The 25,927-nt window shown below is 38.3% G+C and overlaps 1 protein-coding gene across 26 annotated transcripts in view; it reads left to right on the top strand.

Moving 5' to 3' along the window:
- Positions 1-25,927, top strand: part of SGIP1 (SH3GL interacting endocytic adaptor 1) — a 214,020-nt gene that overhangs the window by 153,437 nt on the left and 34,656 nt on the right. For 14 of the 26 annotated variants that reach the window (XM_067006321.1, XM_067006318.1, XM_067006332.1 and 11 more), the window contains 3 exons: positions 4,324-4,451; positions 5,432-5,558; positions 11,361-11,420. In XM_067006321.1, the coding sequence (XP_066862422.1) occupies positions 4,324-4,451; positions 5,432-5,558; positions 11,361-11,420 (315 nt within the window). The remainder of the gene's footprint in view (positions 1-4,323; positions 4,452-5,431; positions 5,559-11,360; positions 11,421-25,927) is intronic. The other 12 variants (XM_059075524.2, XM_067006395.1, XM_067006334.1 and 9 more) reach the window with 1 other exon arrangement.

Below are 25,927 nucleotides of genomic sequence, written 5' to 3'. Positions count from 1 at the left end.
TTATTTAAAATTACTTTAAAATGTTACCAGTAAAGACTATCAATTCTTAATAACTGAGCTGGAAAAAAACTATACTTTGCTGATATTAAAGGATTGAATTTCTAAGTAGAAGACTGAACTGGGCCAATGAGGCTCATGAATAAATAAAACTGTGCACCATTATCTCCTTAATTAAGTCCCAGTTTATTTGCTTGTAAATCTTTTATTGATGAAATATACACAGACTGGCAGAAATGTAAATTTAGGATTAAAACAATAGGATACGGTCTCATGTTTTAAAGATTCGTAGTGCTTATCACTACCTGCTTCTTAAAACTTAACCTGAAGGGAGTAACTCTTCTTGTATACCTCAAACTATATTTAATTAGATACCATTATGCCTACTTTAGAAATTTCATTCACACCGAGATGACTGCCACTGACCAAGTTTAGACAGTACTCAGCCCTCGTGAAGCAGAAGAGTTACCTGCTATTGAAAAAGTTGGAAGCTAAGAATTTGCTCCAAGAACTTTAATTTCCTTATGGCAAAAGTTTAAAATACATAGTTTGGCCAACACATTGCTTTATTGGAATGCAGACACTGATTCTTGGCAAAGGCTATCTCTTCTCCTATGTGGGCTGTGTGTGCCCAGAGGATGGAATGGGGAAAGTGTTTTTTCTTGGACTGCAGCAAGGTTGGAGGCCAGGGAAAGAGAGGTGTCCGTAAAGATAGAACGTTCAGTGCAACGTTTCCCGACTGGGGAAACTAAAGCAATATAAAAGCATGTTAAACACAAACAGACACACACATACAACCCCCCATAAGCAAATAACTTTGAGCTAACTGGGATTGAATTAAACAAATATATTGCCTAACTACATGTCCAATATGGAAGCCACTAGGCACATGGGACTATTTTAATCTTAATGGTAATTAAATTAAAATTAAAAATCAGTTATTTAGATGCAGTAGGCACAATTCAGTACTCGGTGGTCACATGTGGCTAATGGCTATCTTACTGGACAGCACTTGTTCCAGAACATTTTCATCATTGCAGAAAGCTCTGTTGGACAGTATTGTTTTAGGGCTTTTAATGTGCTGGTCACCAAAAAAGAAACGCAGTGTGAAACCATTCCCACATATGTTTAACACTTTCTTCAAAGCAATGGTATAATTGTGTCCTAAGGAACACAAGTTGGGAAAGACTGATTCTTTACATTTTTCGAAGTGCATATATTTTAATTCATTTGATTCTTCTCAACAACATTGTGATGTATTAGCCTCATTTTACAGATAAGGAAACGGATGCTGAAAGATAGGACTTGCCACCATTACAAAGCAATAAATAGCAAAGCCAGTATCTCTCTGACCTCAGGTCTGTTGGATTTGGTTTACCACTTCTCCCCCCACTCCCCTCCCCCACCCACGAGCACACACACTAAAAGAGACATGAAAGTTGAAGTCATCCTTGTGAGGTTCTCATACCAAAGCTATGATCGAACTCCAGGTTGACAGCAGTCAATGGTTGCCAACTTTTTTGAACTCACAAAACTCAAATGATGTACATGTGATTTTTAAAGTTAAACAATGTTGTCCAGTTATTTTCCAGCATTGTTCTTGGGAATAAACACTGCTTGAAGGGAAAATGAAAGTATAATTGAAGGTAGAAGAATGAGGAGAGAGATGTACAAATAATAACCCTCTATATTCTTGCAATACAAAATAATTGTGTAATCTCACAAAATCGTGTGAAGCCTAAGCACAGTTGTGAAATACTCCTTAGGCCCTGACTACTCTCTGCTGAATGTGTGGGTTCTGTCAAGCAGGTTTTGCTTCTTAAACACTCCCTTGGTGTCTTCTAACTGCACAATGAATCAATGAAATCAATTCAGTAAAGAAAAAGTGAGTAAAACAGTAAAGAAAAAGTGCCCCAAAAGGAAAAGGAAACCAGTTAACTAGTCACTTTTTTCCTTGCTTCTAGTTGTGCCTGTATCAAAAAACAATCTTTACCATCATCAACTGCCTTCCATTTGTGTAGTATTTTATAGTTTAGTAAATACTTTAATAAGCATTGTCCATTCCAATTGTTACAACCCCTTTGCAAAGTAAAAACACGTCTTACTTTTTAAAACAGGAAGGTGAGGCTCAGAGAAGTCAAGATCCCACAGCTGATAAGAGGTGGGCAGGGCCAGAACTCAGGTCATCCGACTTTTCATCAGTTTTTTCAGTATTCCACACTGCCTCGGTGACAATTCCTTACTGGTTTTCCAAGTATTACTGAAACTGGATTTTAAAATTTCCCTTCTAGAACTTGTAAGAAAAGGATAAGCAGCTGACCTTTTCCTGAGATTGACTCAGAAGACTATTTCTTGGAAATAGACCCATGGATAGACATTTTGACCCACTCCTATAGCCTAGTTTTCCAGCAAAATAGAACCCTCAAAAAAGCTCCATAAAACTTCCTGACAAAGACTTTGCTGTGTAAAGATTTATTTCCCATCTCTTTGCTGTCACTTCTGTTTTCTGAAAACATCCCGGGTATAAAGAAAACTTTGTAGTGGGACCTGTCAAAATATACCCTATTCTTTTACTCAGAGAAGATTAGCCAAAGACTAAGAATATTTATATTGAGAGAAAAGTATGCAGTCTGTCCATGCGAAAACAACCTTTGTGCAAAATATGGGGCTAAGGTCCACCTAAAGCTACAAGACACTGCATTTAAAAGCTCAGGGTTTGTAGTTACATAGACCATTTGAGCTACGTGACCTTGAGCAAGTTACTGAATATCTCTGAGCTTTACTTTCCACTGAGATAGTAGAAGTACCTTCCTCCAAAGCTTATTGTGGGGATAAAATAAGATAATACATGTAAAATGCCTAACCATAGATACTGTCCCAATAAAATAAAAAGTGAGTATACAATAAAAAGTTGGTAGTGGTGGAGAGGAGGTATCGGTAGGGATGGGTGGTAATAATTAGTAGGGTTTTGCACCAATGAAACTACACTTAGAATAAACAACACAGAGAAACACAACTCACTCAACATTTCAAATTGTTTAAACAAAGGAGCAAGATTTTCACCTCCAGGACATGCCTAAGATGGGAGCAGATGCTGAGGTGATGGGTTTTGCTGCCCAACTCCAAAGCTCCTTGAGAATCTGAAAATCTGGACATGGAGGTGCTGGTCTAGGATTCTCCAGAGAACAGAGTTTTGTGGCATGGTGGAGGGGAGGCTAGGTGGGGACAGATATTTTCCTGGGGCACAGTTTCTTAGACTTTTCTTGGAGTGATTTGATACTTGTGCTTCTAATCAAAGTGAAAAAAACCTCAGGAGTAGTTGGAACTTCTCTGACTGAACAAGAACAGTTTGGAATATTGATTTGACTTTCTTAAGGTTGTTAGCCAAGTAGTTTACCCGTGTATCCTGGACAGATGACTGAAAACAGGCAGACCCCTGAGTCTAGAGACCTCTCTGGTGTGCTCATCAGCGTGCATGCCAACCTCTGTGTGTCCTCTGTGTTTCACATGCTTGTCATTGACAGCCAGAAAAGTAAATCCAAGAGGCTCTTTTAAAAATCATCACAAAAATCATCGCAGGCAACCTCTACACAGACAGATTCCTACGTAGCCTCCTTTGAAAAATAAAATCCTCTAAATTCAATGTGTTTCTGTTAAGATTCTACACACAAAGTATGCACGTACCATCTAATTTACTTTCTTATATTTTGTCCTTTGCTTACCATCAAGTGTTTGCTTACATTTACGAAGTTAGCACTCATATCTTGAAGCACAGTAAGAAGGATACTTCTGCATTTTATATATATAAATATTTATATACATATACACATATTTATATATATGTATATATACATATAATATGAAAAATCTTTTTTTTTCAAGTTCTAAGCTCCATTTTCATCTTGGACATAAATAAATTCTGAATATGCAAAAATCAAGAGAATTTATCATAAGTTTGGTGTGTGCCATGGTCAAAATGAAGGATACCCACCCACCCAGCCAAAAGAGTCTTAAGAATACATTTTCTGTCACAGGGAGTAATGAAAGGATTTACCTTTCACTGGGTGTCACATGACAACAAAAGGCAATGAGCTTCAGCTTCTGCCATCAACCATAGTTCAACCTAGTGATTTTTTTTCTTTATTGAAAAAAAAAAAAAAAAACCCAAACCCCATGTGCTACAGAGTTGACTGTACTAACTGCTGAGGTGAAAAAAATGGCTGTGATTGACACTGTGTCAGGGAATGGGGAAGGTGGGATGCAGTGATGACAGCACTTTTGGCCACCTGCGTTCCTAGCCATTTTTAACACCAGCTTGTTTTTCAGGTGCATCATCCCCTGCTCGGCCAGCCACCCCCTTGGTTCCTTGCAGCACCACGACCCCACCTCCACCTCCTCCCCGGCCTCCGTCTCGGCCAAAGCTACCTCCAGGGAAGCCTGGAGTCGGAGATGTGGTATGTTCCCTTCTGCCCTGGCCTGCTCAGAAACATCCAGTGGGAATGAGAAACAGGAGTCCAAGTGCCTGAACACGGGTCATCTCAACTTCAGGTCTAAGTCTTACTTACAGTGCTTGTACAAATGGCCCTGACAGGTGACATCTGAAAGACAGTCACTGCAATCAGAGTGTACATTTCAGTTGCCCTCAAATCTCTACCATCTTTCGGGCCAAGGTCGAAAATAGTAGGAATAGGATCCTGGGGCCCTTAGTTCTTCTACAGTGGGTTTGATGAAAATTAAGATAATAATGCTCAATTGCGCTAAATCCTTTATAGAACGGGAGGTATTTCCTTTCACCATATTTATCTGATTTTGGAAGATTCCAAGGGAGGGCAAGTCCTGATTTCTGTCCCCAGACTACACAGAAGTTACTGGTGGTAGGCACACTATGTGAATATAAAGGAGGGTGGTATGACCCAATGAGTTTTTTCTAGATGTTTCTTGCATCATGTTTTAAGGCTGAGGGGTGGGAAACATTCTGTGTGAACAATTAAGAGACTTCTGGCAGAGGTAAATTTCTTTGGTATCTGTACACAGGTGTCACAGACTGGTGATGTCCCTGATATCTAGTTTAGCTAGCACAACACAGTATTCTGTATTCAAATATCTTTCAGTGGGTATAAGCTCTCACATTATGTTACTTGCTTAGTCCCTGGGGGCATAAGAGGCCATCCTCCTTAAACATCACTGACCACATCCCAGACCTCAGCTTCTCTAAATGTGATGTTCCTGATGAGTGTAGCGCATTACGGTTGATGGTTCCTCAAGCTCCATCCACAAGCTCCTGTACAGATATAATCAATTTCAGGGTAAAAATGTTGCCACCTGTTCTCTTTTAAGAACCTGAGTTGTCATATCTGGGGCCGGGAGACGCAAAAAATATGGAGGGCAGACCTGTGAATCTAACTTTCCATTTCTTCTTTTCTTCTCCCTGCAGCCCCGACCTTTCAGCCCTCCCATCCATTCTTCCAGCCCTCCTCCGATAGCACCCCTAGCCCGGGCTGAGAGCACTTCTTCAATATCGTCCACCAATTCCTTGAGTGCAGCCACCACCCCGACAGTTGGTAAAAATTATCTCCTCTATTCTAATCCGTGTGTGGTTTTGACTGGCTATTATTTATGATCTGAAAACTCTAATGCCCAATGTTTCTGATCAAAATTGTTTTGCTGTGTGTTTTGCTACTATCATCTGACTCTTCTTTGAAAAGCACCTTCTCAGCAAAGGCAAAGTGCTTTAAGTTAAGCAAATAAGCAAATAAAAGAATGTGAACACCTGTGTTTTGCAGGAATTCTCTTATGCTATTTCCATGCAGAGCTATTCATAAAAGTAAAGAAGAAATCGTCAAATAAGATCCTATAATTTAGATATTATTTCTTCTAATGAAAATAGTCTCCACTGAGGGAGGAATGTTTTTTTTAAATTCCAACCGTGTAACACATCAGAAATCACAAAATTTAGAGCTTTTATTTTCTTGAAGCTTTCATTTCTTCATCACTTTGGTTCTCCTTATGTTGACAGATGGTATAAACATGGGCACTGTGGGACGTGAGAAAACTCTTCGACATTTTTTGTAGTGCTTTTCAGTGATGTGCGGTCAAATTTTCCCCAAGAAATAAGTCATTGCTGGCATTTTCAGTAAAAACCTTTATGCCTCTTTCCTTATGGTGTGATGAAAGTGAAGAGTTGAGAATGGCTGCTCAGCTGGATGGCTTTCCCAGGTTGAAATGCCTCTCTTTGCCTGGAGCATCTTCCCCCTTCCCAAGGCGGTCTCTGTCTACACCTCTTTACCCACCTTCCATAGCTCCTGCTACCTCTCTCGTGTTTGCATGGCATCTCTGACCTGGGCTTTGTCTTCCTTTATTGTCTGAATGCCCTCCAAGTCTCCCGTGTTATAAACCAGCTGGCTCATGCTGCATTGGGGGCATGTGCTCTTGCCAAAAAAAGAGCACACTACAGAGCTGCCCATGTGAGGAGTAATTTGATCAAAGCCTGAAGCTCTCCTGGAGAAGAAATCCCTCTTTTCCCAGGGAAATCAGTTAAGATGTGCCTCTTAGGCCCCCAAAGAGAATTTCGACCATATCACATGCTCTACAGTTTTAATCAGATCAGCCCCAAAGAATTCTTCAAACTTGGTGAAAATATAGCCAGCTATCCAATTTCATATGATTCTTTAACAGAGAGATATTTAACATCATTTATATAACCACGTCTATTCTTTATCTGCATCATCAGCTGGGGCAATTCAGGGCTCCCTAATTTTAGATGCCTTTTAGTTAGTTTCTCTCTGGGTTTTGTTGTTGTTGCTGTTTTGTTTTGTTTTTTTCTGTAACTTCCAACCTTATTTTTGAACTCTTTTTAATACTCTTGATTGCTACAACCATTTCCCCGCCTCCTACTCTGCTGTTTTTCTGTTGTTTTTTCCTCAAGGTCATTTGTTCCACTCACTCTCTGTGATTTTCCTGGTGGTTCAGAGAGGAAAGTAAGGATAATAAACGGTCACTCAGAAAGCAGACGTCAAGTGACCTCAGATGACAATCTAATCTATTCCTTCAACCCATTGAGATTCATAGAGAAAATTGCACACACAGAGCCTTTGACCTGTGGCCATGTTTTGTACCATGTGTTCTCATGCTACCTGCTGCAGAAATCTCAAATCCTGGCCAGTGACTCTGATTCTTAACACAGCTAGTACGCATTCTTTTAAGATGAACCACAGAGGGGCTAAAAAGAGAAAAAAGCCACCTGAGAGGCTGGTCACATTGCTTCATTGCTGATGAGCATTCTGATTTTATCTGTTTGGGTCTGTTATTTGTGTTTGATTTTCATCTTCCTCACTCTCTTGTTATTTATTTCCTGCTGCTGTGGGTCACCTGACAGCCGTTTCTCTCTGAAGTAAATACATTGTCAACGACCACCCAGCGGCACATTGTGTAGCATTGTTTATCTCTTTTTGGAGAGGATGTGCTTTGGCTGTTCAGCACTAAGGTGCTGACTGTTCATGACCGCCTTTGAACATCAACTTAATGTAATCAGATGGCTTGGGGGAGATAGAATTTCAGCAGCAAATTCCTGACATCGATGGCTCAATATTTCCCTCCCTCCACCAAGATATTTTGCTGACATTTCCTGTGACACTTGTGCCAAAATTGGGACATGTGTGGCAGAAACTGGATACTTATTATTTGTACTTGCTTATTGCAAAGTTTAATATAATTCAAGTATTAAATTTTTAAGAGCATGTCTGATCTTCCTACACAACAATTCAAATAAGAATTCGCTCGTGCCAGACTTTGGGTGTAAAATCTTTTTCATGAGACCCGCGATTATAAAGTAGTAAATCTGTTGCCACAACTGAAAACAGGACTTTCTGTGCATTGTCACATTCAAATAATGAAGAGTCCCTTTGCAACTGTATGTCACTGAATTTAAGTTACCTTCAATTGGAAGATGCACTATTATTTTTATATGACTGAGAAAGGGCAGAGAAAGCTGCCAGTTGAGGTAAGGTGCAATACTTTCTTATCGTATTGATTTTAAGACCCATCCCAATTCCAGAGAGGTTAAAAAGTACACATAGTAGAATCAATGAAATACAATAAACTCCTTTTGTACTGAACAAAGCTCACAGGACCTTCACTATTTGATTTTGGGGGGAAGAATCCTATTAATGTTATGTGAATAAAGAAAGTGTTTAAAGTTATTCTATTGTAAGAAACAAATTCCTAGACATTTAGAGATAGAGATAAACAGGGAGTTATCTCTAATTGTATATATCCAATTTATTATTTGTTTCTTATTTCTATAGGTGATACTCATTTTTTTCGATGTTTGCAAAACCCTCCTTTGGTACCCCAATGCAAAAAGACCACCATGAAGACAATATTTCTTCATTGTTAAATTCACTATGAATTATATTCCTTCACTGTTAATTATGTATTTTTAAATTACATCTTTAACATCCCAGGAATCTGTAATGAATGAAAGGTAATCATTTACGGGCACCAAAGGAAGCATCAGATGGACTTTGATGCTTCCTTTGGTGTAGATCTTTGAGCAAAAGTGATTTGTATTCAGTACAAGAATATTAACCATAGAATTTAAAACTTAAAATATTTCCTCCAAGTCTTTGTCTCTCTAAGCTGGGTGGCAATTCTGACTTAGATAAGTTTTTTTAAAAAAATATATCTGTATTAACATCAATTATTCTGGACAAAAAGAAAGACCTTTGGAGGTGGATATTCTTGATCCCAATTTTAAATTCTCACACTTTAGTATTTTTTTCCTTCTGCCTTTTTTTTTGGAAAAGCCTGTCTCGAGTACTGACTTCCCCATCTCAGATCACTCTGAGGCAATTTCCATGGTTAGTTCTTAAGGAAATTTTTCTTCTGTACTTGATTTGAGTGTTGCCCTTATTTAAATTAAGCACAGAGCTATGCAACCACCCATTTTTTAAGTTCTCTGATTTATTTAGTATGTTTTCTTCTAAGCGCTCAATGTCCACAACCACAATAAAAAATGATAGCCACGCTGTTCAACCCTTACGAACCATTCTTTTGTAACTTCAGCTCAAAGAGCAAATGACAGTATTGGAGGAAATTGTAAACAAAAGGAAATTGTAAACAAAAGGAAATTGTAAACAAAAAATTAGTTCTTCAAAAGAAAGGAATATTCTCCACCATTCCCCACTAATAGGTATAAAAAGGCACTGTTACATTCAGTTACTGCCAATGTAACTTTTTTGTGTCCTATTTTCTGGAGATATTATGTGGTATCCTTTTTAGGGCCAGTTCTTGTTCCTCTCCTACAGATATTATAGGAGTTGCATTCGCTTATTCTAGCCACCAAGGAAGCCACATATATATATTACAAACTGCTTGACAGGTGCTATCCTAGAGCCATAAGAATTGACAAAGAAATAGTTTCCCTGCCTTATTCACTAAGTCTAAGGAGGCAAGCTAGTAGAATATTTTCCAAGGAGCAGAGTTTTTCAAATAACTTTACTACCCTCATCCATTTCTCTACGTTCTAGGGAAGATTCTCCCTTACCGGCCTTTGTACAGAATTTATTCAATTTTCTATTAAAGTTAAAGTAATACCCTTCAGACGTGTGGCATTGATTGATCTAAATCACATAGAATAAAACTTCGCAATTGTCTACATTTGTTTGTTGGTGAGGAGGGAGACCGTGTACAGAGATCCAGAACGGTTGGGATTCAGAGCAACTGTTGTGACCAGTTTACAAAGACATTTGGCCATGCCTGATACCATAGCCAAAGATGGAATTACAATAATGCTGTTCAAAATTAACAATCCATAACTACTAAGTACAGGTGCAAGGCAAATTGAATTTGGATATTGATGAAGTTGAACTGGGATACTTCATTCAGGGACCTCAGATTCATACTGTTGCATTTTTATGATCTCATTAAAAGCTTCCGCTTTCCCCATGGGGAGGAAGGTGCATGCTGGGTGATCCCATTGAGCTGTCAGCGCTCTGTCCGGAGGTTCTGTTGATGGATATATGTCCAGCCACTTGAGAATTGTGTCTGAGTGAAATACACCTGCACGAGTCAATTATTAATGACAGTGCTTTTAACAACTCCCTGAAAAGGTGGGGGTGTGATTTCTTCCATGGAGCTGACTTCAGTGAATTCACAGATGCTAAAATCTGGCATTTTTTTAGATTTCCATTTCTTCTCATAGGCTCATCATGAAATAAGCACATCACTTTTTTATACCCTTTCCATAATCTCAGTGTCTTAGGTTTTGTTTCCTTTTCCATTGAAATCATTCCTGTGTTTCGATCAGTAAAGTGTGTTGCTTGATTTCATCTGAGATTTGTGTTTGTGTTTTTGTTTTCCATTCCTTTATATTTCTTTGGTTCGTAGTGTCAGAAGCTGATGTTTTTTATGACAAACTGCCCTCGTTTGAAAGGCGCTGTGAAACGCCCGCAGGTATGGTGCTAGTCGAGTGACCTCTAGATATCTAGACTTTAAAACTCCAAGCTATTATGCCATCTGAATGCTAAACTTCATGGACATGCTCCTCGCCTCATGAGTGTCCAGTGCCAATCAGATGCACCGTCTCTTTACTGCTCATCGTGGAACTCATGCCACTGAAATGTTTTTTGAGTGAACATTTTATAAAGCAGCAGGTTGCATGACAGTTTCTCAGTGAAAAGGTTCAAAAAAGGTGAGATGCTATTGCTTTGTGAATTTACAAAAGGAGGGATAATTTAACTGCTCAGAATTACATGTCCAGTGACGGCTTTTTAATTAAAAATATAGTAGAGCACTGTTAGTAATCTTGTTTTTTCTTTGGTACGTAGGTAAAGGGTGTTTTGTGTCTGGATGCCTAAGGTGATTCCAGGGGAGGGGATGGAAGAAATATGACATCTTCCATGAACTTTCAATTGATATGCAATGCTGTTGTCACTGAAAACCTCAGCTAAGTTTTATGTAACCTATAACTCTGAGTTTATCTTTTTGAAAACATAGAAGGGGATGACATTGAAGATGAAATAAATACAGCAATTGCTGAATGACAGTTTGGCCCAAATAGTGCAGTTAAAATATGCTGACGCCCCTGCATGGCCAGGAAGACATCTGCTCCATGCGCACCAGCACCGAGTACCAAGCTACCGGCAACACGTGCCCATCCCTTTAGGCCTCCATAGCTTTGCTTTTGCTTTCTGTTTCCCAAACTGAAAACAAAATAATAATAATAATAGATTGCCAGCCTTCCCTTTTTCCTGCACGCTAACGGCATGCAGTGAGATTAATGACCTGCTCTGTAACTCATACTGTGTCCTTCTCTCTCCCTCTCCTTAACCTTTCCCATCCCGCTTCAACTCCTGGCCATACAGAGAATGAACAGCCTTCCCTCGTTTGGTTTGACAGAGGAAAGTTTTATTTGACTTTTGAAGGTAAGTAGTACATAGCATACCAGATTCTAATTTCTCCTCCCCTCCTGCTTTTTCCCCATTCACATTTTTAAATTCCAATTCTCTTCAAAAGACCTGGTCTCACTTTCTATATAAAAATGCTATGGCTACTTCGAAAATATTCAATACTAAAGAAAATATTCCATGAATTTGGTTTGTATGGGATCTTTGATTTTTCCATATTAAAAAATTAAAGCTAACTTGCAGTTAATATCGGTTACTTAATTAACTGTGTTAAATTGAAAAAAAACAAACACCTTTTTTGGGCAAGGAACTTAACTCTGTCAACCAGGGCTCTTTCCTAACTCTTTTGCAAATGCAATGCAACAAATATAAGGACATTTTTGGTTGGAATTGGCATTTAACTTTGCTTTGGATAATTAATATTTCAGATACAACATCCATTATTGTAAAATGTAAATGTGTAAATATTCTTATGACAAGGAATACTGCATGGGAGGTCAGAAAAGTGAGGAAAAGAAAAAAAGTATTTTAGTAAGTTCTATTTACATCTTCTGAAATGGAAATTGAAACTGGAATGACTAGTAAAATGGACAGCTACCACTGGACTTGCCATTTTAGAAGATGAAAGAAAATATACGTAAATATAATGTCAGATATCTAACCTCAATGTTGGATAATTTGTTATATTCTGTATTAAGGATTAGCATTCTTCTGTTTTATATTTAAATTCTAAATCATTTTAACAGACCACGCATTTGATAAAATGGCCTGTTTAAACTATTGTATAGGAAAAATTAAGTAGTTCAACTTGATTAAAGGACTATCTTACACATATCACTTAAGCCTCTGCTTTCTACAATTTTAAATAGCTAAGTTTATCTTGGGATAAAAAGTTGGCCAAAAAATATTCTACTCTAGAACTGAACCTAAATATTGAACGTTTTATATTTCATGACAACAAAAAGAACTTTCTTAACTTAAGTGTGTGTTTTAGCACAATTGTAAAAAATCAGAATGACTGATACAGATTTTGAAGTAGTTTTTGTGGTGTGGCTTTTTTGTCTTAACAGTGACTTTTCCTTGCAAGATGGTCCCAGAGATGGAAGTCCTTAGCTTGGAGTAGCTTGGGTAGCAGCAGGAAATATTGTCTGATTTAAAGCTTCCCAAATACTTGATGTCTGTCCTGGGTCAGGCAGAGAACAGGTGGATAGGCAGTCTTTAGGGGAAGATGCATATTTTCCACATGATGTCAGAAACCTTCGTTGCCTCAGGCCATTAATTTTGTGATAACCAAGATGCAAAATCCACAAACTTATGACCTGCTAAACTTTCTCTTCGAATCAGATGGAATTAAAAAGTGCCCAGGTGTCTTTTTATTGATCAGCACATCTCAAAGCAGAAGCTACGGTTGAATAGGTTGGTGAGCCTGACTTATAGCCAATACCTGCATACATAAAGGCCCTTTCTCTGGTTCAGTCTGGCCACAGTAGAAGTTGTAGTTTACTCTGCTTTAACCAGGAAATTAAGCCATATGCTACTGGACACCTTCAAGTAACATCTGGGGCTCCAAAAAATATATTTCATAATTTTTTGTTGGTGTGGTTTGTTTTGGCTTTGGAGTATCTGTTGGTTTGCTTGTGCTTTGGTTTGGATTTCTTTAAACAGAGAGAGGTAGACTTTTTCTGAAGATACCAATCTAAAGAGAACTTTTGGTTGTTGGTTTGTTTGTTTTTAAAATCCACATCAGCAATCAAATATAAGTATTAATAAACATATGGAATAACAATGTGAACTCCTTTTTTTTCTTTTTAGGGAAAGAAAATATTTGTTAGTAGATTTGGGGGTATCTAAAGTTGGTAACATTGCCATTTTAATTGGTAAGATACAAATTCCTTAAGCATCTCAATTTGAGCCAAGAGAAGTCATACAAGAAAGAGGTTGAATAGAAATTAATTGGAATCTCTAGTTTGGTGTTAGCTTCATCTTGGACTTTGCTCAAGGCTGGAAAGTATAGGCAAGGCTTCTTAAGGGACTATAGGAGCAGCCATTTCATAAATGTGTCCCTAGTCTTCTCATCAAGAAACGCTCGTGCAGATGAAAATACATTACAATGAACTTCAAGAGAAGACTTAAGAGAAACTAAAAATGACACCTTACCCCCGGAACTAAAAATGACACAAGGATGGCTACATTTTAAGAATGGAAAACTTTGTTTTCATCATTTATGTACATTAATCTCAGGTAGTTTCAGCTAGTGCAACCTGGAATGATTTTTAAATTTTCTTCTGTGATGATAAAATGGCATAGAAATCGTTAAATTGCCTTGAGAATAGTGCCCCTACCCAAATTTTAAACTCCCAAAATACTGTCATTCAACATGTTTTATTGAGTAGCACTTTTAGTATATTCTTCTAGGGCACTCTAGCTTTACCCACATTTGTTATTATTAATGTTAATTATCATTATCTTCAATTCTTTATTCAGGGAATGCAGAAGAGGAAGAAAGATTCCCAGCTCAAAATATTCACTTGTTCTAAATAGCTTTGAAATTATTATTTGTTGGCATCTAAATAGTGTTTCTATCATGTTCAAAACCTTAGCCTGTCTTATCCATTGCTTTGTTCTTACAGTGCTCTAGGCATTGTGGTTACCCAGTGAGTGTTTGAGTCACTGACCAATCAACCAACTCACTAATGAACATTGCCTTATGAACTTATTTGGAGATAACTTGAGATGCTTCACACCTCCAAATTTAACTTAACAAGAGAGATAGAAAAGCATTAGATGATAGTTCTAACTCAGAAGAGTTCCAAAGCTTGTCTTAGTGGTTTACTTTTATAAATAATTTCATTTTTTAAAAATTCACTGAAATTTTAACCTATTTAAGTTGAGCTGAAAAAAAATGGTGAAGGTTCCGAAAGGTGGTAACTGTTTAAATTCATTCATCCAGGAGTATATCCAACTGAACCTATCAAGTATTCTTCTGAGATGGAAGGAAGGGAAAGATATTCCCATAACAAGTAGAAGATGTGACTGTTAGACATTTGAATAATTCTGTAGAGCATTCTAACATCAGGATGTTTCCAGAAATGTGCTGTCCCTCTCTTTGTTTAACTTATTTAACTACAAAATCATCTTGTATCTGGTAATGGAAAAAAGATGAGCTACAACCATACATTCTTGAGTGTCACCTCTTCTCTGTGCATACAGCCACTTGCACTCTCCTCTCGAGACAGCTCCGTGCTCCCATTTACTAGTCTCACTCCCACCAACCTTTGGGAATGTCATGTCCTTAGCAACACCCTTCTCTGCATTCCCAGGCTCTCTGCCAGACTCGCCCACCTGTTTCCTTTCCTGCATCCCAGCTCTCTCCAGGGGCCATCTCTTCTCCTCTAGCTCTCTCCACGGAAAGTTCCTCAGTCTTCTGTGGGCCCTATGTCATGGGACTACGAGTTCTCCCAACTCCCCATTGCTACTTCCAACTCCCACTCCCCACAGTGAAAAGCAACCGTCTGCTCATTCTACCTTTTACTTATGGCCGTGTCCACCACTGCATCCACTGCTGACTACGGAGCATTCCTCTGCATTCATCTACAGGCTTAGGGGTGCTGGCAGCCCCTTTTCACCCTCTTCTCCACCTCACTCCCTAGCTTCATTTTGTGTCATAGATTCGATGTGGATGATCCACCCAACATCCTCACTCCAGGGCCTCTTGACTTCTTCAGTTCCAATAAACTTTCCCTCCACTCATTAACCCACACCTCTGGCCACATCTTGGAAATGGTCCCTACTGACAAGTGTCATTTTGGCTATTTCAGAACTAACCATGTGTCCCCCTTCCTATACTGCTATACAATGATTCATTCATTCAACAAATATTTATTGAGTACTACTGTGTGTCAGCACTGTCCTAGGCACTCCCCCATAGGGAATAAAACGGGAAAAATTCCCTGTCGCCATGGAGCTTACATTTTAATGTGGAGAATCAAAAATAAAAAGATAAACAAGTAAAATTTACAGCGTAAGTCCTACAGAAAAAAAATAAAATAGGGAAGGAGAATGGAACATATTAGGGGTGAAAATAAATAAATAAGAGGACCTGAGGTAATAAAAGTAATGAATAATGATAACTAACACCTGAGTTCTTACTATGCAAAAAGTACATTTCATCTACTATCTCATTTCATCTGCACAACTCACTGATGAGGCAATTCAGATTCAGCTAACATAAGTCACTTTTGCAGGATCACTCAGCCAAGAAGAGGCAGAGAAGGGATTGAAACCAGGCTCCTAGCTGGAGACCGAGGCTGATGCTCTGCTCTGCGTCCATGATCTCATTCAACCTTCGCAACAGCCCTTGAGATAGGTGATGCTGGCAGGTTTTTCCAACTCTCCTACCTTCCAGCTTCCTGGTCCCCTGACTACACCTTATCTTTGACCTTGTTGAAACCTCTAGTCTCATGTCCACCCCACTCTCGTTCAGTCCACTAGCTAAGCCTACATTCAAGTTTTCTTCTTTATCCAGGTTAGACCCCACAGAGGAAAAGTATGTCTCTATACAGTGGGATCTACATTTTCCTCTTTGGAATTATGTAGTCTATGTGAAAAAAGTAACACTTGGATATTTTTAACTTCTGACCTCCTTCAGTAGGTTATTAAATATCCCTGCTTAAAAATTGGTAAGACATAATCATAGTCATGGACCACTCAACTTCCTTCACCCTGACAATAGTAATAGCATCCTGTAAGAAGCAAACAGGTCAAATTTTTCACGTATGACCAGAAGGTTAGTAATTCATTCATCTGAGAGTCACTAAAGAAAGAAAAATTGAAAGGCATAACCAGTTTTCTGGAAAGCAGCTGTTTTGCTAAATTCACAATATTCTTCAAGTGGGAAGTGTCCACTAATTGCCCTTACCCCCACTGTAGGCCCTTTTCAATCAATAATGCAGTAAACTTATCGAGTACCCAACTCTGCAAATCACAGTGTTAAGTACAACTAAGTTGGGGAAACAATATAGAAACATAAAAAGCAGTGATACAAGACTGTCTTCATTAAAAATATTAAAATCTCACTCCCTAGCTATTCTGAATTTTCATATGTAAAGTACATTGTTAATATAAAATGTAAAGTCCTTTCTATTCATAACTGAAGGTCGCAGTTTTTAAAATAGCCTAAACCTGTGAAGAAAATTCAAGTAGAGCTGAACCTGCAAAATGTTCTACCAGGTAGATCTGCTGAGGGTTTCAGAATTCACTCGACCTCTTCACAAGAAATTAGTGACCTGGTTCGGAAAATCTCTGGGATTGACCAAATGCTGATATTTCACTTGTTCCTATTCTTTGAGGCACGTGCCTTGGCTCACATGTTTTGTGTATGACTGTCATGCTAGAGATAGACAAGAAAGTCAGTAAAAGAGAAGCCTCTCTCTTTATTCTACTCACTCCTGACACCAAACATGTGGGGTGTTTCCCTTCACACTAAACAATTCTGACACTACCTGGAGTTAGGCACACCCCACAGCTCAATCCCACAAGCCTGCCCCCTCTCTTTACACGCCACTCACAAGTCCCAGGCCATCACCTGTACTTCTGATTGACCACCTATAAATTGAGGGCTCTCCACAGCCACCTCCTGGGGTTCGATAACTTGCTAGCACAGCTCACAGAACTCAGGAAAGAGCTTTACTTTCTATTACCCGTTTATTCTAGAGGATACAACGCAGGCGCAGGCAAATGAAAGAAATGACTAGGATGAGGTATGGGGGTAGGGGCACGGAGCTCCCACGCCCTCTCTGGGTGTGCCACCCTGTCGGTACCTTGATGTGTTCACCAACCCGGATGGTCTCCAAACCTCATTGTTTAGGGGGTTTAAGGGAGGCTCATTATGTAGGCACAATTGCGTGAATCATTGACTACTGGTGATTAAGTCAATGTCCAGGCTCTCTCCTCTTCCAGAGGTTGGGAGATGGAACAGAAAGTTCAAACTTTTAACCAACCAGCCCCCATCCTCCAAGAGTAACCTCATTAGTATGGACTCAGGTATGGCTTAAAGAGACTTTTTATGAATAACCCCAAGGCCCCCACTAACCCTCTCACTCAAAAAATCACAAGTGTTTGACGAGCTCTGTGCCAGGAACTGGGACAAAGACAAATACGTGTTTCTTAACATCGTAGTCAGCAAAGTGCTCCCTGTTTTAGCCCTGATGTCCAGGCCAAATTATGAATGGGTTGCTAGGGATGACGTGAATGTACAGAATTCATATTAGAATTCTATCCAATTAAATACTTGTGGGAAAGCTTAAGAGTAAGTGGTAGTTTCTATCCCAAGTCACCAAGCAAAGGGTACCCTTTAGTGAAAAGATGATTTTATTTGGATTCAGCATATCCAGAGTACTGCTGCTTATACCAATACTGCTGATGCAATATCACCAATAAACCCTCACCATGGCTCTCATCTTCTGCTAATTACTCCCTGGCCACAAACTCATGTAATCCACACAGCAACTGTGTGAAGTGGGCACTATCATTATTCACACTTTACAGATGAGTAAACAGAGGCGCTGAGAATTCAGGTTACTTCCCCAAAATAACATAGCTAGTCAGTGGGTAAATCGGTTCAGAGGAAGTTAGTGTTGTGTTATAAATGCTCCTAACCACTATAGTATTCAGATCTTCGCTGTGCCACTCAATAATTATGTGATCTTGAGAATTTAATGTCTCTGAGTTTCTGTTTTGTAATTTTTAAAGTGGAAGGTATAATACTCACCTGGTAGTATAATTAGGAAAATCAAGTTAAGATAATTTGTGTGTGTGTGTGTGTGTGTGTCTGTGTTTGGTTTACTAACATACTACATGGTATGAAAGACTTTTGTGTTTGGTTTTGGTTTTTTTTTAGACTTTATGTTTTAGAGCAGTTTTAGGTTCAAAGTAAAATTGAGGGGAAGATACAGAGATTTCCCATTCATCCCCTGCCCTCACACATGCACAACCTTCCTCATCCGAGTGGGACATTTGTTACAATTGATGAACCTGCATTGACACTGGGTAGTCAAATAAAGTCCATAGTTTACATTAGGGTTCACTCTTGGTGTTTTATATTCTATTGGTTTGGACAAATGTGTAATGACGTGTATCTGTAATTATGATATCCTACGTAGTTTTTTCACCGCCCTAGTCCTCTGTGCTCTGCTTATTCATTCTTTCCCAGTCCCCCAACCACTGGCAAGCACTTATCTTTTTACTGGTTCCCTAGTTTGTTTTTTCTCCAGAATCTCATATAGTTGGAATTATACAAGGTGCAGCCTTTTTCAGATTGGCTTCTTTCACTTAATAATATGAATTTAAGATTCCTCCATGTCTTTTTATTACTCGTAGCTCTGAAATGTTTTTATTTTTCACACTTTGAATTTTCATTCAAACTGAATGAGGAGAATTAAGGGAAGGGCCCAAGAAGATTCTGTAGCTAAGATGCATTTGTTTATTTCTGGTATTTTCCTGGTCTCTAAAGTGACCTCTTGGGTCTCTGGTAGTGACTAAGGCCAGGAGCTTCCTTTCATATCCCCATCACTCACTGATGGTGTATCTTCTTCTAATGTGGTCCAAAATACACAGTTGTTTCTGAATGTGTCCCTCATGAAAAAGAAAATGAAGATAATTCAATAATTTTAAAATATGTAAATGTTGGACAGCCTTTGCTTTGCTCAAGATTGAAGTCTTTTATTCCCCAACAAAGGAAATGAACCCTGAATTTCAGTCACTTGTCTGGGTACAAAAGTAGATTAAATCGTAGTATTTCTCATCTGATTGGGGTTACCAAATGAAGAACAAATAAGAACAGCACAAAACCTTAAGCCCCACAAAGAAGAGTTGTTATGTGTAGACAATTTCAAAACCTGAAGCATAAGTTAAATAGTTCCCTAGATTGGGAAAAGGGAACTAGGGTTAGTAATGAATAGAATAGAAAAGCTAAAGACTGTTCATTCTTGTATTTCTTCTTTCAGTGGTTAACAGGCATTCCCTGAGCTGCTCTTAGCTATCAGCCCCTGTGAAGGAGTTATGGAGGTAAAACAATATGGCTTCTGCCTTGTAGGAATTCACAAGAAATAGAAGAGATAGGATTTTCTATAAAAGGCATACTGTAGTGAATGTCATAATAGAATTTTAAAAACATGCTGGAAATGTATGAGTAATGGATAGATTTTTTTAACTGGGAAGAATCTGGGAAAGCTTTTTAGAGACACAGGGACTTTGACCTGACTGACAGTAAGGGACAAGGAGGACTTCAGACACCTGAGATTGTTCCAATTTGAAGAATGACTTGAGCCAAGGCGTTAGGGTGAGTGATATCCACATCATACCCAGGAATGATATCCACGTTATATTCAGTAAACCCTGGGAGAGGCCAGGAATGTTTTAAGAAATGATCTTGAAAAGTAAGTAGACATCATATTCCAAAAGGCTTTCAATATGGAGAGAAAGAATTTGATTACAAAATTTATGCAAGGTGGAACTTCGAGAATTTTTGGAGAAAGAAAGTGGTAGGATCATCTTTGACTTTTAAGATTAGAGGCACAGAGAAATTTGGGGATTTACTGAAGCAGTTCGGGAGAAGTAGGAAAGAACCGACGGTACCGTTTTCACGGAGAGCTTTGAAAAACACCATTGGGGTAGAAACATCTGACATCTAGTAGGTTGTGGAAAATAAGTGAACACTTCCATTCTGAGACACAGGGAGAAGGGTACTGTTGTAAACCAGGAGAAAGGAGACTCCAAGAGCACTAGATTTGGTCAGAAAGAATGAGTTTCTTTGGAGACGTCTCAGCTTTGAAGTCCTGCACACCATCTATATAGTACGGGTCCAGGAGTAAACAGACTGTGGAAACGTGGGAGTTATTTGCTTAGAGGTGAGGGCTGAATCCAAAGAGGTAAGGGTTTAGCCTTGGGGCAAGCCTGTATCAGGAGCCATATGGGAAAAGGAATGCATTGTAGCCTGGAACTTGCTCCATTGTGTGTTTTCTTTAAATAACCACACAAGTATTAATGGTTAATTTTGAATGCAGGATATTTAATGGACAGGTTTTTGTGGTATATATCAAGTGCCTAGATCTTTTGCTCATCTGTTGTCTCTCAGTCGTTCGTGTTCGGGGGAGAGCGCCTAACTGGCTCACCCGGCTGCACTCTGAGTATGACTATTCACCTAAGTAACAGATAGGAAAATTGCAGACACCAAGCCTAGAAGGAGGATACCAGCTTCTAGAAGGCCATTATTGCAAATAGAAGGTAGAGTAGAGGTGACATCCTGCCTCTTTTCCCTGACTGCTGCCTGTCCACGCCTTTCGTCCTCTCTTGGGCGTGTGTCCTTCTCATCTGTCTTGTAAGCTTCTATCTCTTCCTCCTGACCCACAGATGTGAACACTCAAAACTGAACATCACTTGAGACTGAAGGAATCTTTAATATTTGTTGAGTACATCAAACAAAAACGTAATGACTTGTATAAACCTTACAAATAATTGAGTAATAAATATTGTATTTCTTGGCTTATAAATAGAAAGAAAATTGTTTCTTTTAATAGGGCACTTCATTTTTCTTTTTGCATGAAGTAGGAGCTCTTGCAATAAATTTTAAAGTTCCCTGCCTATCCCCACAAGAAACTTATATGTCATGTTCAGAGGAGCAATTAGTTGCCTGTTATGACATTGCAGAGTTTCTAAACTACTCCTCATAGTAGTGGCAATATGTCTAGACATGCTCACAGTTAATATTCTCTAGCAGGAATTAGGACTGTCTACATATGTTTATATGTATGTGCACAAAATTGATTTAAATGCTAAGGTTTACCATGTTTACTAATTCTACAATAGGTAGGTATCTGATAGGGAAAACAATGAACAAATTTGTAGAACACGGCCTTGATAATATTGCTATAAGGACAAATATTGTTGTGGCTGTATTCATCAGTCAGCAAGTAATTACTGAGTCTCTACTATGTGCTCAGCACTATGAAAGATACTGGGGCTACAGTCGGGAACAAGAAAGGCAAGTTTGTACCTTCATGGAGCATAGAAAAGACATTAAACAAGTTGTTACAATAACGTGCAGAGATTGTTATAATTCAGGAGATAGGGTGTTTGGGGAAGCACCCAGCAGAAAAACATCTGACCTAGAAGTTAGGGAGAGCTTCCAGAAGAAGAGACAGGCATGACTTTTAAGTCTACACAGAGTCCGCTTTAAAGAAAGAAAAAATGTTTTGCTGAGTTAGAGTTCTAATAAAAGTCTTACATAATGTATAAATGTTAATAAAGGCATATTGGGTATTATCCTAGATATTAGAAATAGAAAAAGAGTCCCCATTTAATTTATATACACTGAGTTTACTCTCAGTGTACACACATGCATGCACTCACACATATATCCATAGAGATAGAGGAAAATATATGGAATATGTATATATTTAGAGAGAGGGAGAAAGTGTATGTGTGTGTGTGTGTGTGTGTGTGTGTGTGTGTGTGTGTGTGTGTGTGTGTATGCGCGTGCATTGGCTGTGTGTGTATGTGCATGCATTGGCTTTGGAATTAGCCTTTGGGGTCTAAATTATAGTCTAAGCATGATGTGACTTTAGGGAAGCTACTTAACCTAAATCTTGGTTTTCTTCTCTGGAAATTGGAATAGTTATGGTATTACTAGGAAATAGTAACCTATTTCATAGGGTTGTAGTGGTTATAGTAAAGATTAAATAGTCAAGTACGAGGTCAGTGCATGCAAAGTGCTCAATAATGATTAGCTATTACCACTGTTGTCCAACTTCCCATATCCCTGGACTGTTTTGTTTAGTTATTGCCTGCTTTGAAGAAGGTCGAGTTGTTGCATTCTAGTCTTCTTCCACATAAAGCATCTGGCAACTCAGTCTGCTGTGAGCTGCTACATGGCCCCCTGCTCTTTGTCAGCAGGGACAACGGGCCATCTTTTCTGGCTGCTTATGGAGCAGGAGAATCACGTGGAAGCAGGATGCCTCCTCCTGCTGTACACTCACCTCCTACCACCAGCCTCCACCAGAGCCAATCATTAAAGCTGCCTTGCTGAGGCTAATGATCTGCCTGGTGATACACTCCTCGGGATGCTGTGTTCATGCTGATGGGAGATGTTGGAAGAAAATCTGTTATCATTTCTTTTATTAAGGAATTTGTAAATCAAGGTATTTCAGCAAATTTGACAAGTAACTTCAAACTTCCTGAGAAAAGAATGGAGAAGCTGAGACTCACCAGAAGGATCTATTTTACCTTTGCATAGTTGTGAGCTTTCATCATGCCTAGCTTTTTTTAAACTGAGGTATGGTTGATGTACAATATTATATATTACAGGTGTGAAATATAGTGATTCACAATTTCTAAAGGTTATACTCCATTTAAAGTTATTATAAAATGTTAGCTATATTCCTTGTTTTGTACAGTATGTCCCTGTAACTTATTTTACACATACTAGTTTGTACAATAGTTTTTTATTATGTGTCTTCTAAGAAGAGCTGTCCACAGATGGAGACAGCCCATACATTGTACTCCTGACTCTGACTCCCCCAGACAGAGAAAAGGACCTTTGATTTCCCCCTAGAGAGAGGAGAGCTGACACAGTGAATGAAAAAGGGATTCAAAGAGGTGATGTCAAGACTCGGGAGAATCTCTCATTTCTAAGCCCTTTTATGTATGTGGAATGTATATATTTCATCAATATCAAACATACTCCTAATAGACTTTAGTCAATTACTTGTGAAAGGCCTTTATAAACTATAAAGTACTATACAAATGTAATCATTTCTTAAAATAATAATTAACATTAATGAATACTTAGTATGTGCTAAGAATTTTACATTCATTGCTTTATTTATTAAGTCAAAGATTGATTTGGGGTCATCAAGATAAGGCATTAAGATAAGTCATTGCCCTTAAGATTTTAACCCTTTTGTATCTTCAACTATTTTGCAACATGTATGTGTCAATAGTGTCTGCTAGAGTGTAGAATTTCAGCAGACAGGAATTTTCATGGACGTGTTCCTTTTCTGCTGGCTCTGCTATACTGAGTCACCAGGATATCAGTAAATATGGCCCTGGGGCTTCTTTTGCTGCTGGCACATATTCACACAGACAGTGTTCGCAATTTATAATTGTGTTGCTCAGTCTTATATTCAGAGTAACTGCAACATTGCTTCAAGATTTGATTTAGAGGCTCGTTGAACTATGCCTTTGAGAAACACGAAAGGTTTTTCTGGTGAAGTATCACAAAGGGGCAAGGGTGAGGTTAATTTTTCAGAGATGTTTTGGTGACTTTCTGGAGTTGCAGTCATCATTGCAAAGGGTGAGTCCAGGAAGGAGAAGAATGAGTTACTTAATGTTGATTACTTCTTTCCTAGATTTTGCCTTTTTTGGACTCTGCTCACAGCCCATTCCCCAGGAAACAGGTGGCTCAAATAGCAGGCTTTCAGGCAGTCAGACTAGGACTGACAGCATTCTTTATGCCTCTCCATTCATAAATATCAAATATCATAAAATTCAAAATTACCAGCATCAACTTTTTGACTGTAAGAACAGAAACCATTCAAGAAATAAAGGAGAAATGTAGAAACTTCAGAGTTATTTACGATCCTAGTATAACTCTCAATTTCTTTCTTTTTTAATTTTTATGTTATATTGGAGTATAGTTGATTAACGATGTTGTGTTAGTTTCATGTGTACAGCAAAGTGATTCACTTATATCAATACATGTACATGTATCTATTCTTTTTCAAATTCTTTTCCCATAGGTTATTACAGAGTATTGAGTAGAGTTCCCTGTGCTATACAGTAGGTCCTTATTGGTTATCTATTTTAAACATAGCAGTGTGTACATGTCAATCCCGAACTCCCAATCTATCCCTCCCCCACTTCTCCTCCCCGTAACCAAGTGTATTATCTAAGCCTATGAATCTGTTTCTGTTTTGTAAATAAGTTCATTTGTATCTTTTTTTAGATTCTGCATATAAGCGATATCAAATGATATTTGTCTTTCTGTCTGACTTACTTCACTGAGCATGATAATCTCCAAGTCCATCCATATTGCTGCAAATGGCATTATTTCATTCTTTTAAATGGCTAAGTAATACTCCATTGTATATATGTACCACATCTTCTATTTATAATATTTTTTGCCACATTATCCATAATCATGCTCATTATATAAAATTTAGGAAAACAGAAAGCTATAAAAAAATGAAATACTCTATAATCTAATAACCATAGATAACCATTGTTTTGGTGTATTTTATTTCTAAGATTTTTCTTGTGTAGGTGACTGTGTGTGTGTGTGTGTGTGTGTGTGTAGTTTATATTTTCATACAGTATATAAGTATGCATTCTCTTACTTTAATGTATGATAATGTCCCCCATGCCATTAAACTGTATATGAAAATAGCTCATTGTTTTATTCTGATTGTGAAATTGATGTAAGCACATTACTTTTTAAAATTTCAAACAGTATGGAGAAGTATAGATAAAAGAGTAAATAAAGAGAAAGAAGGAAATCCTGCTATTTGCAACAACGTGAATGGATCTTGAGGAAGAAAACTATTACATGGTATCATTTATATGTGGAATCTAGAAAAGAAAAAGTCAGACTCATAGAAACAGAGAGTAGAAAAGTGGCTGCCAGGGGCTGGATGTGGGGGAAATATGGAGAGGCTGGTAAAAGGGTACAAATTTTCAACTATAAGATGAATAAGGTCTGAGGATCTAATGTATAACATAGTGATTATAGTTGATGGCACTCTATTGTATTGATACAATTAAAATTTGCTAAGAGAGTAGAACTTAAATGTTCTCACAAAAGAAATGAAGAAGGAAAGAAGGAAAGGAAGGGAAGGAAGGAAGGAAGGAAGAAATGTGAGGTGATGGACGTGTGAATTAACTAGATGGGAGGAATCCTCCCATAATGTATATGTAGATCAAATCATCACACGTACACATTATATATCTTACAATTTTATTTCTCAATTGTACCTCAATAAAGTTAAAGAAAAAATATCCTGGAACTGAAAAAAAAAGAGTAAATACAACGCTGAAATCACACGTGTGTGTGTGTGTGTGTGTGTGTGTGTGTGTGTGTGTGTGTGTGCATGCTGCATTTACTTGATTCCAAAAAGCCATCCATTGGGATGTGCTCCATTGGTTTAACAACACTTCAGATGCAAAACAAGCTTCATTAAAAGTATAAAAGCATTTTTTTCCTAACTAACAATAACAGACAAATTGCAAGCCACTATCTTCAGTATAACCATCAGAAATTGAATCTAAACTTATTTCAATTTCAGAATTAAAAATACACCTACACTTAAGTCACTCTGGCCATCAGCAGTTATACTTACTATCACAGTGACTTGATGCTTTTTATACAGCATGTTCATAATCTTGACCTTTTTGTTCTCTTTGATGTTGATGGTTTCATTTGGGAGCACACCAAAAATTCCAAGGTTTTATCTGCATTCGTGTTCCTGAGTTTA

Source organism: Kogia breviceps, chromosome 1 (genome assembly GCF_026419965.1).
Source record: "Kogia breviceps isolate mKogBre1 chromosome 1, mKogBre1 haplotype 1, whole genome shotgun sequence".
Lineage (NCBI taxonomy): Eukaryota > Metazoa > Chordata > Mammalia > Artiodactyla > Physeteridae > Kogia > Kogia breviceps.
The sequence above is the reverse complement of the archived record's forward strand: the minus strand, read 5'-3'. Positions and strand labels throughout refer to the sequence as shown.